The sequence below is a fragment of the Martes martes genome (genome assembly GCF_963455335.1).
Source record: "Martes martes genome assembly, chromosome: 5".
In the NCBI taxonomy this organism is placed as follows: domain Eukaryota; kingdom Metazoa; phylum Chordata; class Mammalia; order Carnivora; family Mustelidae; genus Martes; species Martes martes.
Window position 1 is genome coordinate 125,160,993 of NC_137892.1, and position 16,015 is coordinate 125,177,007.

The window sequence follows — 16,015 nt, forward strand, 5'->3', positions numbered from 1 at the left end:
CTTCTCTCGGAGCCCAGGTGAAGGCCAAACAGTGGGCACAATGGCGGAGGGAATTGCGCTGGTTGGACCAGCATTATTGGTCACTAAAACAAACACTTCCTGTTGTCTCAGAGTGTTTGGGGGAAGACCATGGGTCATGTGGGCTGGAAAAGAATAAAAAAGGAGCAGCAGAGAAACCCAGCTGCAAAGCCAATGTCTTGGTGCTGACTGCTTTCCAGGAGTTAAATATAGCCCCTGAGTGAGGGAGGGCCAGGAAGGGTCACCTTGGAAGACTTTGTGCGTGTTCATTACAGCTGGTGCAGGAAACGCAATATCCTTTATGCTGAAGAGAATAGTGCAGGTTTGACTGCACAGGCCAGAAGCACAGAATCCTAAGGGAAGGAGGAGGGAAGGAAGAGGGGGAGGACTTGGGGGTCTGGTCTGAGAAGACTGGTTTGGGGCCATGCCTCCCATCTGCTAGGGTGGAATTTGGGGTAAGTCACTCAACCCCTCTGAGCATCCCCTTCCGCTCTGTAAGGAGGGGCTCAGGAGGTCCAGGTGTCGGTTCGTGTGAGGAGGGAAAGGGTTTCAAATTGTGGATCATTATTAGGGATGTTAGGGGAACACACTTCTCTGATCTGTTACTTCAGGAAAACAGGGAGGCCAGAGGTCAGGGAGGTCACAGGTTAGTTGGGAAGCAGGTTATAGGGGCCTTTTATGAGACTCTCTTTGTAGGAGTCAGGCCAGGGTGACATGCTCAGGGAACCCCCGAATCTTAAATGGCCTTTCTAGCAGCCGCTCTGCCCAGGCTCCCCCATCCACCAGCAGCACCCTCACTCTGGGCATCTGGTGTCCCAGCCCTGGGCCACCAGGGAAGCCATTTCCAGACAGGAGGGGGTGGGGCAAGCCACTGACTTCCGAGGAAATAACTTTTGGCTGTGGGACTAGGCTCTCCCAGAATTGTTCCTTTGTCTGCAGATTCCTCCCTGTTTAGCTCACAAAGGAAATGGTTCCAGGAGGAAGTGGAAAACTGTGACCCACACATGCTCGTCCCCTGCACAAGATGGCGGCTGCTTCCGTCCAAGGCAGTCTGCACCATCTCCTTCATCAGAGCGGGGCAGAAGCAGTCCAGAGAGTGGCCCGGGATACCCAGTGATAAAAGCAGGTAGTATTTTTTAAGCTCTTAAGTGATGTTCCAGATGTTGTGCTAAGCATTTTGTCTAGATGACCTCACTTAATTCTCATAATGGTGCTGTGAGGTAGATACTGTTTTTACACCTGACTCGTGAAGCTCAGAGAAGCCCAGTCATTTGCCTAAAGGCACACAGCCAGCAGAACCCAGATTTAAACCTAGACTTAACTCTAGAGCATAAGCTCCCAATTGCTGCATTATAAGAGCTTCTGGCCTTCTTCCTCTAACGGGGGTGCTTTACCCCCAAAGCTTGGTAGAACCAGCAGTGAGCACCTCAGAACTTTCCCCACTGCTGTCCATTCACAGGTTCCGGGCCTGAGGTCTAGATGGAACAGGGCTTTCTGCTTCTGAGAAGTTTGAGTTTGAGGACCCATCCCACTAATACCCTGGGGCAGACACCAAAGACATCTGGGTAAGAGTGTGCAGATAATAATAAAGATATCCAAGAATGACAGTGAGCATTTATTGAATGCTTCCCATGAGCTGGGCACCGTGCCTGACACTTCGATTTCTTTTTAAATAGAACTTCAGGGGGCGCCTGGGTGGCTCAGTCGGGCATCCAACTCTTGGTTTCTGCTCTAGTCATGATCTCATGGGTTGTGGGATCAAGCCCCGAATTGAGTCCACCATCGGGCTCTGGGCTTCATGCTGGGTAGAAAGTCTTCTTGAAGATTCTCTCCCTCTCTCCCTTCTCCCATTCATGCACGCTCCCCTGGCCTCTAAAATAAGTAAATAAAATCTTAAAAAAAGAAATAAGTAGAACTTTGGGTGGATAAGAATTGAGTTAATCCTGACCCTTGCTTCAGGAGACACTGTCTTCATTGGTTCAAACATTCTCCACTTGTATTTACTTATTTGTTTATATGATCGGTTATTTTTGCTAATGTAGTAAGGACCCACAAATCTGCCATTCAAAGCAAAAGCCGGGGTTCAGACAATATCTTACCTCTAACTATGATCCCGTGCTTCTTGGCTCTGAAACCCAGCCTAACGGCCATCCGGAATGCTGTGTTTGTCACAACCTTGCTTTCCCTTATATATAGTGCCATTGCAACTAGACAAGAACTTTTTAAAAAACCTATAGTTGTTTCTAACTTTATTAAGAGGGCATACAGTGCTGTAGGTAATCTTTGTGACTTTTCTTTACTATTATCCTGCTAAGATCTACCCACATGGTTGTCTGTCATTGTGTTCATTCATTGTGTTCTACGACAGTCCATTACTGGCATAGTCTCTGTGGCCGCCACTCTGTGCCTACTATACTTCACCTAATCTTTGCGGTAGCCCCAAAGGAGCTCTTCTTATCCCCATTCTACTGACAAGAAACTAAGGCCTAGAGAGGCTAACGAACTTTCTGGAGGTCCCAAGTGCCAGGTTTGAAACATTCCGGTTTCTCATTCCACCGTGTTTTGGTGTAGAGGGAAAAACACAGGCTCTAGAACCAAAAGCTCAGGGCTCAAGTCCCAGCTCCACACCTAATGGCTGTGTGACCTTAGACTAGTTGCTGCATGTCTCTGGGCCTCAATTTCCTTAACATTAAAGTGGAGTGATGGTGACTGCCCTACCCACCTCTCACGCCTGTTGTGAAACTCAAATCCAACAATGTCTGTGAAAAGTGGGAGCACTGAAGCTTTGCAGATCAGTAACGGGTGATTATTCGTGTATATATCATCCGTTCCGCCTCTCCCCCAAGGAGCCACAGAACCTCTGCAGGACTCAGGAGATGAGTCGGAAGAACAGCGCTCCCATTCAGAATGCAAAGGATTAGGTTGACAATGAGCCCACAGAAACCTCAGTGTGATAAAAGAACCAGAAAATCATCAGTAAATGCCTCAGGCTGCACTCTTAGGAACATACTCTGTACTTATCTTTGTTATGTTTGATGGTTTGTTTTTTTTTTTTGTCACTCTTTACTATTTCTTACCTATTTTCACTATTTCACACCCCACTCCAGCTCTTTGTTCATGGTATTTCCTCTGCATGGCTTGTTCTCCTCTAACTGCTGCCAAATACTGTGTGGCCTGATTTAGTGTCTGCCCCTGTTGTCCAGTGCCCAGCACAGTAATGGGTACACAGCAGGTGCACCGGGGACAGATTAACTGACAACCCAGAACTCAGAGAAGGACCACGGACTAGGGAGAAGACTGGGTAAATCCTACCTCGGACAACCGTCTCCAAGAGCAGAAGGGCTCATGGCGGGCGTGAGGGAGGCAAGGAGGGGGAGCAAACTTGTGTCCTGGGGTACCGGGGGCACTGGAGGATGGAGTTGCACGGTGGCTCAAGACCACACCAACCTAAGGAAATCTGAACTAAGAAGAGAGGCAGATGTCCCTTCCAAGAGGGGCTGAGCCCCAGGAGGACAGCTCTTTCACAGGGAGGTGGAAAAGGAGTCAGTACAGTGGGGAGGTGAGACATGGGCAAGTGTGGTGAGAAACACCCAGAGTAACACCTGGGATTTGCCTTTCCTAGCTTGGAGACCCAATGTAGGAGATGTCACCTTAGTTTTGTCATCTGTGACACAGAGATCATGAAAGTGCTCCCCTCAGAGGTTGTGGTAAGTGGAAAGGGAGGTCGGCCTAGCCATTCTAGGTGAGGGGCTAAAGATCAGGCCCACAAGGCCCTCCCTGACTCTGACCCAGGTGGGAAGTCCCTCCTCCCTCCCTCCCTTCCTCCCTCCCACCTTCCCTCCTTCCCTTTCCCCTCCTTGCCTGCAGAAACCTCCCACTGCCAGCTCTGGATTGGGTGCGTACCAGCTGCCCAGGACTCCAGGCTGCAGGGAGTGAAGGCATCCTGGGGCAGGCTCTGGGAGACCCCCAGGCTGATTCCTGCCCCAGGGCTAGGGCAAGGCTCCAAGAAAGTGATGACGGAAGGTCCTGGGGACGGGGGACTTGAATTGCAGAGAGCCCCAGACAAACGTCTCCTCTGTTTCCACATCAGACCAACGATTCTACACAATTAACTCTATTTGAAAATGGATAGACTCTGAAGTTTTAAGTTTCTCTGTTCTTAACTGAAACACAGAGGTGAGCTAATGTTACCCAGTCTGCTCTTTGTGTGCCCCTCCTAACTGGTCACCTCCTTCCAGTCTCAACCTTCCCACTGTCACATGAGCTCACTGCTGCCTCTAAGGATTTCCCCCAATGGCAACACTTTCGAGAGCCCCGTCCTGCTCACACCTGCCCGATTGACAGCTCCTCAGGGCCCCGACACCAGTTTCCTCTGTGACACAGATGACCAAAGACCTTCCCACGTGCTCCCTATGGCTTATCCCCGATTCCTCTGTCATTTCATCCATTCCCAGGATGGGCAGGGCGGAGGCCAGAATCCAGAGGGAAAGCGGCTACAGAGGGAACTTGGATCCCAACCTAATTCATTAAGAGAAGCGATCATTTACAAACCTGTATTTTAAGTATTAGGCATTATTGTTTTTTTTTAACTAAATGCTTCCTGTGTGCTGAGTGCCTTCCTTGCATGAAGCCAATGATCCCTTAGGGAGACAGGAGATTGTGATCTCCATTTTTAGTTGAGGAAACTGAGACCCTGGGGGATTAAGTGGATGAGGGGAGCTAGGATTCAAACCCTGGGCAACTTGACACCACAGCCAGTGCACGGAGCTCTCGCATTATGCTGCCTCTGTCATTAGTTACAAATCCCAGCAACCCGGCTTCTCAGGGACTGGCACACGCCCAGCTGGGGACCTGGAGGATAAAGCCCTACTCTATCGAAGGAAGACCTCTACGTGATCTTCTGGGCTGTAGGCACACCCACTCCATTGCACACTGAGCACACTTCTGGGGCTTTCTTCTTTTCACTCTGGCTTTTTCTCTACCTAGATGCTGCCTCCCCAGGGTTTCTGAGGTTCCTGGCTAGAAAATGCCCCTTGAATGCTCTGTATTCTCTGATGGACATGGAGCAGAGAGAGGACCTCATGTCACAGGCATGGGGGCCTTGCTGGGAGACTCGGGTGCAGGGACTCTGAGCTTCCCCTCCGCCACCCCTCAGAGCTGCACCTGGTTGCTGGCCATGAGGAAACACGATCGGTCTTTCCGGCTTCCCAGCACACTCCTAGATCAGTTTTCTTCTGGGTTCAAGTGGAGCTAAAAAAATCCCCCTTGGTTTCATATCAGCTGCATCTGCTCTCAGCAAACCCTTCAACAAGAATGGGCAGGAAGAATAAATATTTATTCTACAAACGAATAAATCTGATTCCATCTTCAAAAGAAAGCTGCTGTATAAATTATCATAATTTCTCCATTCTAAGATGGCATCGATCTAAAGATGTTTTATCTGCCTAATAACAGCTTTTGGGGGGGAAAAACAGAAAAATGAACTAATTGATACATCAGTTGTGAGACATGTTCTATTTTTTAAAAAACGTGTCTCGGTATCAGTTAATTTTTTTTTCTAAATATGGTTCAATTCAATTCTCATTTTATTTTTTTTGGCTCTGGTATTCTCAGGAAAAAAAGCTCCCAAGCCTTGCTTAACTACCGTGAGACACGGCAGGTTATCAGCAAGTGTCTTGGCCCTCTTACAGTGCTGTTTAGCACTGTAGGCTGCTGTGCACTAATGGCAGCTCTGAGGCCCCCAAAGCCAATGGACATGATTTCTTCCCAGCAGAGATTACGTCTGAGCTTGCAGATACCTCACGACCATGCTGGTGGTCCCATGGAAAGCCCACTGGAGTCCATCATAGAACCTGAGGCAAGACACTGCCCCTTGAACCTCAGTTTCCCCAGGTGTAAAACGAGAGTCATAGCGTAAGGTAGGTGGTCTTCAAATGTTCTTCTAATGGCGTTATGGGAACTGTGGAGCTTCCTTCAGGGCTGCCTTAGGCGTAGGAGGGATGGAATGGACTGTACTGTGTTCTCACTCCCACTTCACTCTGAACAGTTCTATTGCTTAAGATTCTGTTTGCGGAAGGATTCTGAGACTAAAAGTAGTTTGAAAAACATCAGTAAATGGCCTTCTGGGGTCCTTCCAACACTACTCTTGAATACATACTCTTGTATGATCTAAAGGATAGAGCTTCCTTTCTTAGTCTGGACACCATCAGAATCCTTCTTAGCACAGTGCTCTGGGTTGATACTCCCAAACTCTTTGTAGTCTAATCCAAGGGTTGGCAAACTTTTTCTATGAAGGACTAAATAGTACGTATTTTAGGCTTTACCGACCACATATGACTTCTGTTACAAGTACTCTACTCTGCTCTTGTAGTGAGAAAGCCATAGACAATGCATAAGGAATGGGTGTGTCTGTGTTCCAATAAAACTTTATTTACAAAAGCTGGTGATGGGCTAGATTTGGCCCGCAGGCCAAGGTGTGCAGATCCCTGCCTTATAATACTTCGACCAGACAGATGAAGAAACCGAAGCCTACGGAGGGGGTTCTAGGAACTGGGTTTGCTTGGGATCCTTGTCTCCCAGACAGCGGACCTGCTTCCATGGCCCCACATGGTTCATTTAGCCATGACTCTTAGCTGATTTCAACTGCGGACTACACGCTTGAGGGCATGGTGCCTGGAAAAGACAAGTGCCCCACTTCTCTCTCTCAAGAGATCAGTTTTCCCCGAGGCTCTAAGAGGGCTATAAAAAGCCACTGAGCGGGCTGTCGACAAATTCCCCAGAGCTGGAATGACTGCAATGTGGTGCCACATTCTGTCCCTGCTGCGGCCTGACAGCTGCTCCACGGAGAAGAATCGCGCCGGACTGGCTCTGCACCTCCACCCTCATCTGGGGCGAGGCTGGGATTCCCCAAATGGAATTTTAGATGGAGGACAAGCCCTACCGGGGCCTCTTTCTTCGTTCCAGGAGGATGAGAGCTTCTTGAATCCTAAACACTAGACCTCTGAGGGCCACAGTGGGAGGAGGGGAAAGGGTAAGAGATAAGATCTTATGCCAGCTGCCGGGCCATGTCACTCGCTGGTGGAAGGTGCTCCCTTTCCCTCCCCCGGTTCTCAGCACCCTCTCTGCCCCGGCCTTGAAATCTGGACCAAGTAAATCCTTGTAGCTTATCTAGCAAGTCCTCCCTATAACTGACTTGGGGATGATCCTCCAGCATGCAGTGAAAAACTGAGGTTTGGAGGTAGGCAGGGCAGCGTAAATAGAAGGACCTTTCTAAGGCTCTGTAAAATGGGGCTACAAAAAAAGATGTGCAATAAACTTTCAGTTATCTTGCGAAAGTAAATTACAGGAAATAACTTTAAAATCCAACAGAGGGCAAAGTTACGATACACATTCTTACTGAATTCCCTTGGCAGGTGAGATGGCAGTGCTCAAAAAAGGTAAGAATCACAAATATACCCAACACTGTCCACGCATTCACACACTGACATGAGCCACATTCCTTCATGGAGAACACACTTAATGGCCTACTGCAGATCTAGATTTTGCCATAAACTTTTTTTGTTTTTCTTTTTTTAAAGATTTTATTTATTTATTTGACAGAGAGAGAGAGATCACAAGCAGGGGGAGCAACAGAAGGAGAGAGAGAAGCAGGTTCACTACTGAGCAGGGAGCCCAATGCGGGGCTCGATACCAGGACCCTGGGATTATGACCTGAGCCGAAGGCAGAGACGCTCAACCGACGGAGCCACCCAGGTGCCCCTGCTGTAAACTTTTAATACAAAATCATATTCATATTTTTACAATTCACACACATGCCCTAGCTACACGCAGTACAGACAGTTTTAACCATAGCCGTAGGCAGCAGTTTGGAATGGAATTTTCCATCCAAGTGAAACAATGAAACAAATGGCATGTTTGATGTACAGAAAGGCTAAAATACATCAAACTCGCAGTCGTGCGAGCATGAGAGGACCCCTTGTCAAATGTAGATGCCCCGACTCCCGGTGAGTGCTCAGTGGGCTCTTCTACTGAACATCCACTCTGTGTGAAACACTGGGCACGAGAAGACAAGACCGTCCCAGACCACAGGACTCATAGATACCTAGAAGGGGCATTTCAGTTAGTGCAATAAAATCTTAGCCAAGACTAAGACTAAGGTGGTCATCCCAAGTGAGAGAGGAGGTAGAAGGAGGATGTGGCAGGGTTGTTTGCACAACGGGGTGATGCTGAGCTGGTGTCTTTCTGGAAGGAGGGGACAGCAGAGACATCTTTCTGAGACTCAGTGTTTGCATCTGTCCAATGGGGACTCAGCTGTCCACTCCACAGGGCTTTTACCAGGGTTGAGAGAAACCACAGAAGAGAAACTCGGGCTGCAGGGGTTCTCAGAGAAAGGAATTTAGTGGTCATTTCTGTCTGAATATCCCTATGACACAGGTTCCTTCTTGCCCATGGCAACCCCCAAGTGTATGACTGTGGAGAGAGAGTGGTTATGGTTACGAGAGGCTGCACAGGCTCTGAACGAAGCCTTCACTGTGCTCACCATCCCAACACCATGCTGCAACAGACACGACCGGTAAATGTGGAAATGCTTCTAAAAGTTATAAGAGTTATAAAAATGTTTGTTCTGGTGTTGCCGAGCGAGTAGCGGAGCCAAGGCGAGGCTGTGGGATCCTGCTTCCATGGCCAGACTCATGTCTACTCTGGACTGTGTGCTGGGCCAGTTATTGGAGATGGGTCTCCTCGGGCTAGAATTCACACACCCTGAGAGCCCACAACAGAGGGTAGGGTGGGGTAGGGAAGGAGAGGCCCCAAGGTGAACTGGCATGCCTTAAAGTCCACTGGGCACAGACTTCTTGTTTTTGGGTGTGGGGGGGATGTATTCAGATATATTACGGACTACAATAGAAAAATTGCTTGGCGTTTTAAAGATAAAACAAGACATTTCAGAAGACTACTTTGGATAAAAGATCCAGACCCTAGAGTCCCAGTTGGCTGAAAAGTACACAAGACTGTGTTTGAGACAGCAGCAGGGGATCCTGGCAGGTGTTTGGGCAGGGTCAAGGGTCATGATAAAAGCAGGTCACTGCTTAAAACAGTGAGCTCATCAGACTCAGCTGGGAGCTGTGCAAAGGGCACACAAACCCAAACCTCACTCCAGACCCACCGATCAGATCTCTGGAGGCATATTTTCAGTGGGCCCCACGGGAGGGGATTCTGATCCCAGCTGGGGTCAGACAAACCGAGAGTGGTCCTCGGGGCAGGCCAGAGAAGGTGAGGGCAGAAACAGGAAGCTCCCATCGGGTGGAGGAGAAGAAGCCACCCAAGAGACATTTTTCGAGAATAGTCAACAGGATTTAAGGTCTTATTGGATGAAGGATGAAAGCAAAGGAAGCAATGAGTAACGATGAAGCCTCCGTTTCTGTGTCCCTAAGGTGAGACTCATTGAAATGGAGAATCCTGGAGTTGAAAGTGGCCATATCCAACTGCTACGTTATGAATTTTGTATTTTTTCACTCATTTACTCATCATCTCAACAGAGGCCTTTCGAGCATTTACTACGTGCCAAGCATGAACGCTGGGTGCCAGGGGAAGAGCTGTGAACACGGGTAAGAAGGGCCCTGCCCCCACAGAGCTCACGTTCACGGCTAATTCAATCCCACGACTGATTCTCATTATGAAAACAGCAGCCAAGGAGGAAGAAGGGCCCCTGCCTGGGAGATTGGGAACGATGGCCTTGAGGAAGTCAGGTTTGAGCAGACGGCAAAGGATGAGCAGGACTGAGCAGGCAGAGCTACAAAGACCAGTGTGTGGAGACCCCGCAGCCAGAGACAGACAGGACACAAAGCAAGCAGGTGACAGACAGGGCAGCATCTTGAGGACCATCACAGAGATTTTCGTTTATATCTTAAAAACACTGAAAATCCACTGAAGGGTTTAAGTGTGATCAGATCTATAGTTTAAATGACCGTTTTTAATGGCATCAGGTCCTCTCCTTTCTGAATTCTATCCTTGAGCATAATTTATAAGACCCATTAAAAGTTATGACAAAGTGTAGTTTATTTTTATTTATTTATTTATTAAAGATTTTATTTGTTTATTTGACAGACAGAGATCACAAGTAGGCAGAGAGGCAGGCAGAGAGAGAGAGGGGGAAGCAGGCTCCCCGCTGAGCAGAGAGCCCGATGCGGGGCTTGATCTCAGGACCCTGAGATCATGACCTGAACTGAAGGCAGAAGCTTAACCCACTGAGCCACCCAAGCACAAAGTGTAGTTTAAATAAAAGGTGGATACTTCAGGCGGAAGTCCCATTCTCTACAGTTCGCAAAAGGGCCATGCCTAGAGAAGCCACTTGAATATTACATGACGGCTGTTCTTAGCCTGTATGTCACTGTGGTCCCCATAGGAAGCATTCCGTGGTTCCCTGATCTGTGGCCACTCAGCCTCTGCTTCCTATGTCCCTGGCCAACTCCAGTTCTCGTAGCGGATAATTCTTTTCATTTATGTGCGTCGCTTAGATCAAGCCCAAATCAGAGAGAGGGCTGAGAGTGTGGGGGGAGAGGGGCAAGAGTCCTTAAAGAAGAAAAAGCGAGTGAGCCAAAGGGCAACATGGAGAATAGCAGTTCGTGAGCACCTGCCACAGGCCGGGTGCTGGGCACTGTGCAAATAATACCACGGTCCAGTTTCCCAGTTCTGGGCGTCATTCTTCCAACTTTGCAGACTGAGGCAACAACGCTTAGTTGGGTAACTTGCCTGAGGGCTGGAGAAGTCCAGAGGCTGTGAGCACTGATAGCAGTGGGATTGAGGGACAGGAGGAGAGGCAGGAGACACTAGGAGGGTTGGAGCAGTGGTTATTTAACGGAGACTTATTTGATTCCAAAATGCATGCTTTCTTCATCTCCACCAAGTAGCAGAATACATTTAGAGGAGTCCATAGTGGGTCAATAACGCTACAGAGAAGTCTAGGGGATGGGACTCAGAGGTGGTGAAAGATGAAACAACATGGAGCCATTTGTGACCCAGAAGAGCGGGCTTTCTGCAGAAGGTGTGATTGGAAGGGAGAATGCAGGCAGCGCACAGGGTGTGGGAGACGGAGCTGGAGGCTGACAGGCTGACAGCTGACATGCTGACTGTGTACTTGAGAAGTTTGGCCGGGAAAGGAAGGAGGAAAACACTTAGGGGCAGAGGGCATGTGTGCATGTGCGCGTGCGTGAGCAGGGACTTTACTTTTTTGTTCAGTTGCATGTTTTTTTTAGAAGGGTAAGAAAAGTATGAGAAGCGGATGGTATCCAAACATAGGATTGTTTTTCCCAAGCAAAGATCAGAATGGAGTAATGATAGGCTTCTGGCAGAAGTTAGGGAGGGAGGAACTTACTTGGCAGGGTTCTCACCCATGTGAGAAGGGGGGTTTGAAACTGATATTTGAGGGAGAGGCAGAAAAAACCTTGACTACAATGGAGAAGCCAAACACCATGGAGACTGAGTGGGATAAGGACATGGAAGCAGTGCCCAATGATAGCAGAAGCCTCTACATGGAAAAGAGTAAGTTCAAATCTCATGGCCCCATGTGACCACATACACCCATTGCCAAGAGTGGCTAAAATCCAAGCAATTGTGTTTGATAAATATAATAGCTATCCCCCCTGAATGTTTCTTAAGAGCTAGCCTACATGTATTACCCTTCCCTATTACACTGCAAATGAAATGAAACTGAAGTTCAGAGAAATTAATTTATCCAACTCATACAAGATCATACAGCTAGAAAGTTGCAGCCCAAACTCAAACCCTTGGGGCATCTGGTTGGTTCAGTTGGTAAAGCATGCAACTCTTGATCCCAAGGTCATGAGTTCAAGCCCCACGTTGGGCATGGAGCCTACTTAACAAACCAAAACACCTCAAACCCACATTTACCCATTCTCTGAACCATTTCAGCTTTACTGGGTCTCTAGGCTGACAAAGAGGATGTCACAAAACCTATTTGGATGGAAAAGATGAATATGGTTGAGTATTCCTTTCAGAAGGCCAGTAATGGATAGGAGTAGACAATGAACTTGCATGTCAGGGAAGAGGTATGTCTGAATGGCAATTCATGGCCTTGGTGGTGGAAGTTGGGCGGTGAGTCACTGTGGAGAGCTCATTCTAGGAGTAGCTACAGGTTGCTTGGCCCATGAAAGCTGGATAAGGAAGATGTGGCTTTCCTAACATAGATCTCAAAGCTGGTCCAACAGTGGAACAATAGTTAGAATGGGTTCTTCTACCATCTCTCGAACAATAAAAATCTCATTTAATGAAAGGCAGAGTTTCAGATTATTTCTTGAGTTGCCCAGAAGACAACATGCTCTCCCAAAGCATACAGACTGCAAAAGAAATTCCCATCTTGGGTTGAATTCAGCTTGTTGAAGAAGATCTAGTTGTGAAGTGGAAAGGAAAGGAACCTTGGGGAAATCAGTGACTTCCATGAGGCAGGCAGATCAGACAACACCTTGGATATTAAGAAGGCATATGACAAAATCAGGAAAATATTCGACCAAAGTCTTCAAAGAGAGAATGACTTGAGAAGACTGGGAAGTTCGCAGAGGCAAACCTATATAAAGACACAGCCAGTCAGTAGGCATGAATAAATAGGATAAATAAGGGAAAATGGAGACATTGCCATGTGTATTAATATTTTATCAGTCACTCAGAGATTTCAGTTGGATGGTGGGCCAATTACTGAAGGTCAGAGATGGATTTTCAAGAGATAAGCAGCACAAAGGAGCTCCAGGACACAGAGTAGATTATGACACAGGCCCTGCCCTTGAGTTGTGCACAAAACTGTCTAGCTCAGTTCTTAAAACAGAGTAGGGACTCAAAAATCTGTCATCAGAGTCAGACTAGCTTGTGGAAGGACCAAGTGAAGTTTTATAAAGCAATTTTATTATGTGGAGTCTAATAAAAAAAGACTGTAATTACAATAGCATTTATTGAGTGGGTCCAACATGCTAGGCATTGGTTAAAGTATCTTCCATGCATTTAATATTTACCACAACCCCAAGAAATAGCTATTATCAGTATCCATATTTTTTTTTTAGCCTCCTATGAGGACAGAGAGTTAGTTAATTTGTCCTGTGGCAGGTGGTGTCTATGGACATCAGTCCATGATTCTCTTTGTACGATATTCATGAATCGGGAATTCCTACTGGAAGAGATTTCATTATAAGTGGTTTCTCTGTTCTGGCGTCCTACAAATCTTGCTCTACTCATGGAAAGACACACATTGTGTTAGTAGAGAAATCCCAATTCCCAAGTTTGTTTTCATTCTCAGGGTGGTTGACTTTGGTGCTGAGCTTCTGTGTTGTCATGGCTGCTGAAGATCTGAGCAGCACAGGTGAGGTGTGAAAGAGGCCCCTGGAGCTGGAGCAGGAAGACATGGCATCCAAGCCTTGCTCCAGGGCTTCGGCAGGTCACCTGCCACCGTGGAGGCAGTCAGCAGTAAGCTTAAGATCAGGACTTTGGTTCAAACCTAGCTCTGTCCCTTACACAGCAAGTGACTGGGCAAGTTCATGTCAGTGACCCAACCTTGCTGCTCTGGACAGAAGTGTATCCCCCCTCCCCCACCAAAATCCATATGTTGAAGCCCCAACCTTCCAATATGACTGTATTTGGAGACAGGGCCTTTAGGGAGGCAATTAAGGCGAAATGAGATCATAAGGGGTGGGCCTGATAGGACTGATGTCCTTACAGGAACAGGAAGAGAGATCCACTCCCTGCCTTCCAGAAGCTTCCATTTGGGCAGGGAAGGTAGGCACAAAGCACACAGTGCGATAACTAACTCTTAGAGTAACAGCACACTGAGATAAGAGCTGCGAAGGAGAAGGAGAGTAGGCGGGGAGAGCCTGCAGCATGGGAGAGAGTTCTAGAATGTTTTAAGTACTAACAGAGCCCCAGGAAGTCCGGCTTCCTAGGAGGAGTGCTCTGGAGACAGCCTTCTTAAGTGAGGTGTCAGTTACTAAGCATTTAAAGTTAACTGAATTATTGTCACCCTTGATCAGTCTAAGGAGGACACAGTCCTCCCACAATCCTGAGCAGGCTAGATACGGATTTTTGTACTGGGGACCAGACAGGGTGATACGTGACAACTTTCTCTATCTCCGGGGTGGGGGTGGGGGCTCTTTGGTTTAGATGTATCACGCGGGAGGTGGGAAGGGAGGACTGAGGGACATTAAAGGTGCCTCTTCTCTCTACTTTTCCTCCCTGGTGAGTGTGTATGCTCTCCGTAAACCTATCCAGGAGTCAGCTAACAGGTGAGCACTGCTTTTGGGATCACAGTCTCAGTCTCCAAAAAGCGCAACAGAAGCCCCGCCCATTTCCTGCCTGCCCTTCGAAGCGTGAAAGGAGGTGTAGGCGGTATTTTGTGCTGAGAGCAGGTGGGTGGAAAGGTTTTCCCCAGCATCTTGAACTGGAAGCTGGGGTTTCCTAGAGCCCTGGGAAGTCCTTAAGACTGGCTGTCCTGTACTGGGAGTGCCGGCCGGCTTATCCGGAAACCTCACGCACTTATCCCTGACCCCAGTGCTCTCCTAACCGCTTCCACACCCTGGTCACTGTTCCCGCCCCCCCCACTCCCCGCCTTGGGGGCCTCAGCACAGCAAACAAGCAGATGGAGGAAAGGTATGAGATTATTAAGGAGGTAGAGGAATTTTCCATTAATAATAACCACATCAAGAATAATAATGCTTCTCATGTCGGCACAGCATTGACCAGTTTACCAAGCGCATTCCCACCTGTGATCGCTCAGCCTGGCAGAGGCGGGTGGCTGGAGCCCTGGCGTTCTGATCCCCAGAGTTAGACACTGCCCCCGTGTCCAAGCAGGCCACTACTTCTTCGCAGACACATGCCTTTGAAGTGTCTAGGTCTTTTCTTAGGCAGGGCACCCCTCAAGGGCTGTTATCTTTTCTCACGTCAATATTCACATGCCCCCTCCAATCTCTGAAACTTTCATCAAACACACTCAATTCCTGAAAAAGCGTGGGAGCAAGAAGGGGCCTTGCAGAGGCCATGCAACTTTGTCACTAGTCCAGAGAGGTGGAAGGATTGGGTGAAGGTCACACAGCCTGGCAAAGGCAGAGCCCGGGCTCAGATACCCACGCGCACACAGGCACGCACGCCTGTCCCTCCTCTCAATGCCCTAGGCAGCCGCAAAGTCGGGTCTCCAGGGGCGTCTCTCAGGGGGCGCACGGTGGGGGGTTTTGGGAGTGTACCTGCCAACCCCATCTTACCCTTCCAGAGGGGAATGGGGTGGGAGGAGCTCGCTGTCCTCAGGAATCCCGTGGGGGCATTCTCTCATGAAGTTGACTCTGAGTGTATGAAACTGGTCTTACACACAGGATGCCACTCAGACCCGGGACGCGAGGGACATATCTACACCCGTGCTGCCCCGGCGGAAGGCGGCACCTGTCCACCCTGCCCCGGGCCTCCCACCCACGACCCCGCTCCGGCTCCGACCCCTCCTCAGCCCCCCACCCCTCTTCCTCCTCCTCCCCTCGGGCCCCTGGATTGCCGTTCTCCTTCCCCGCCCCGTGCGGCAGCCAGTGCGGCCGCCCCGGCTCCTCTTACCCCGGCCTCGGTCCATGGCGCCGGTGGCGGTCCCGGGGCGCGCGGAGAAGGGCGCAGCGGCTCCGTCGGGGCTGGTGGCGGCCGGCGCTGCGCTCTCCGGCCCGGCCCCGCGGGAGCGCCCTCCGCGCGCGTCCCCTCCCCCAGACAGGATGCCCGCCCGGCGCCCCCCCGCCCGCGCGCGCGCCCGCCCGCGCCCGCCCCCGCCCCTCCACGCCGCTCCCGGAATAGACCCGGAGCACGCCTAGCCCACTGGGCGGCCGGCCGGCCGGTGTCCCCTGTCCCGTACACACCCACGCCACGCCCTGCCTCGCGCAAGCCCCCGCGCCCCTCCCGCGGTGGCCCGGGGACCCACTGCCAGGTTCACGCGCTTTCGCTCCGGAGCGGCCCACCCCGGCCGGGCCCGCGCGGT

General features: G+C 49.6%; 1 protein-coding gene across 2 annotated transcripts in view; it reads right to left on the minus strand.

Annotated features, from left to right (window-relative positions):
* Positions 1-15,758, minus strand: part of AFAP1L1 (actin filament associated protein 1 like 1) — a 56,400-nt gene extending 40,642 nt beyond the window's left edge. The window contains exon 1 of one of the 2 annotated variants that reach the window (XM_080804084.1): positions 15,607-15,758. In XM_080804084.1, coding sequence (XP_080660210.1) covers positions 15,607-15,622 — 16 coding nt within the window. In that variant the 5' untranslated portion in view covers positions 15,623-15,758. The remainder of the gene's footprint in view (positions 1-15,606) is intronic. The other variant, XM_080804083.1, reaches the window with a different exon arrangement.
* Between the last annotated feature and the right edge of the window lie 257 nt (positions 15,759-16,015).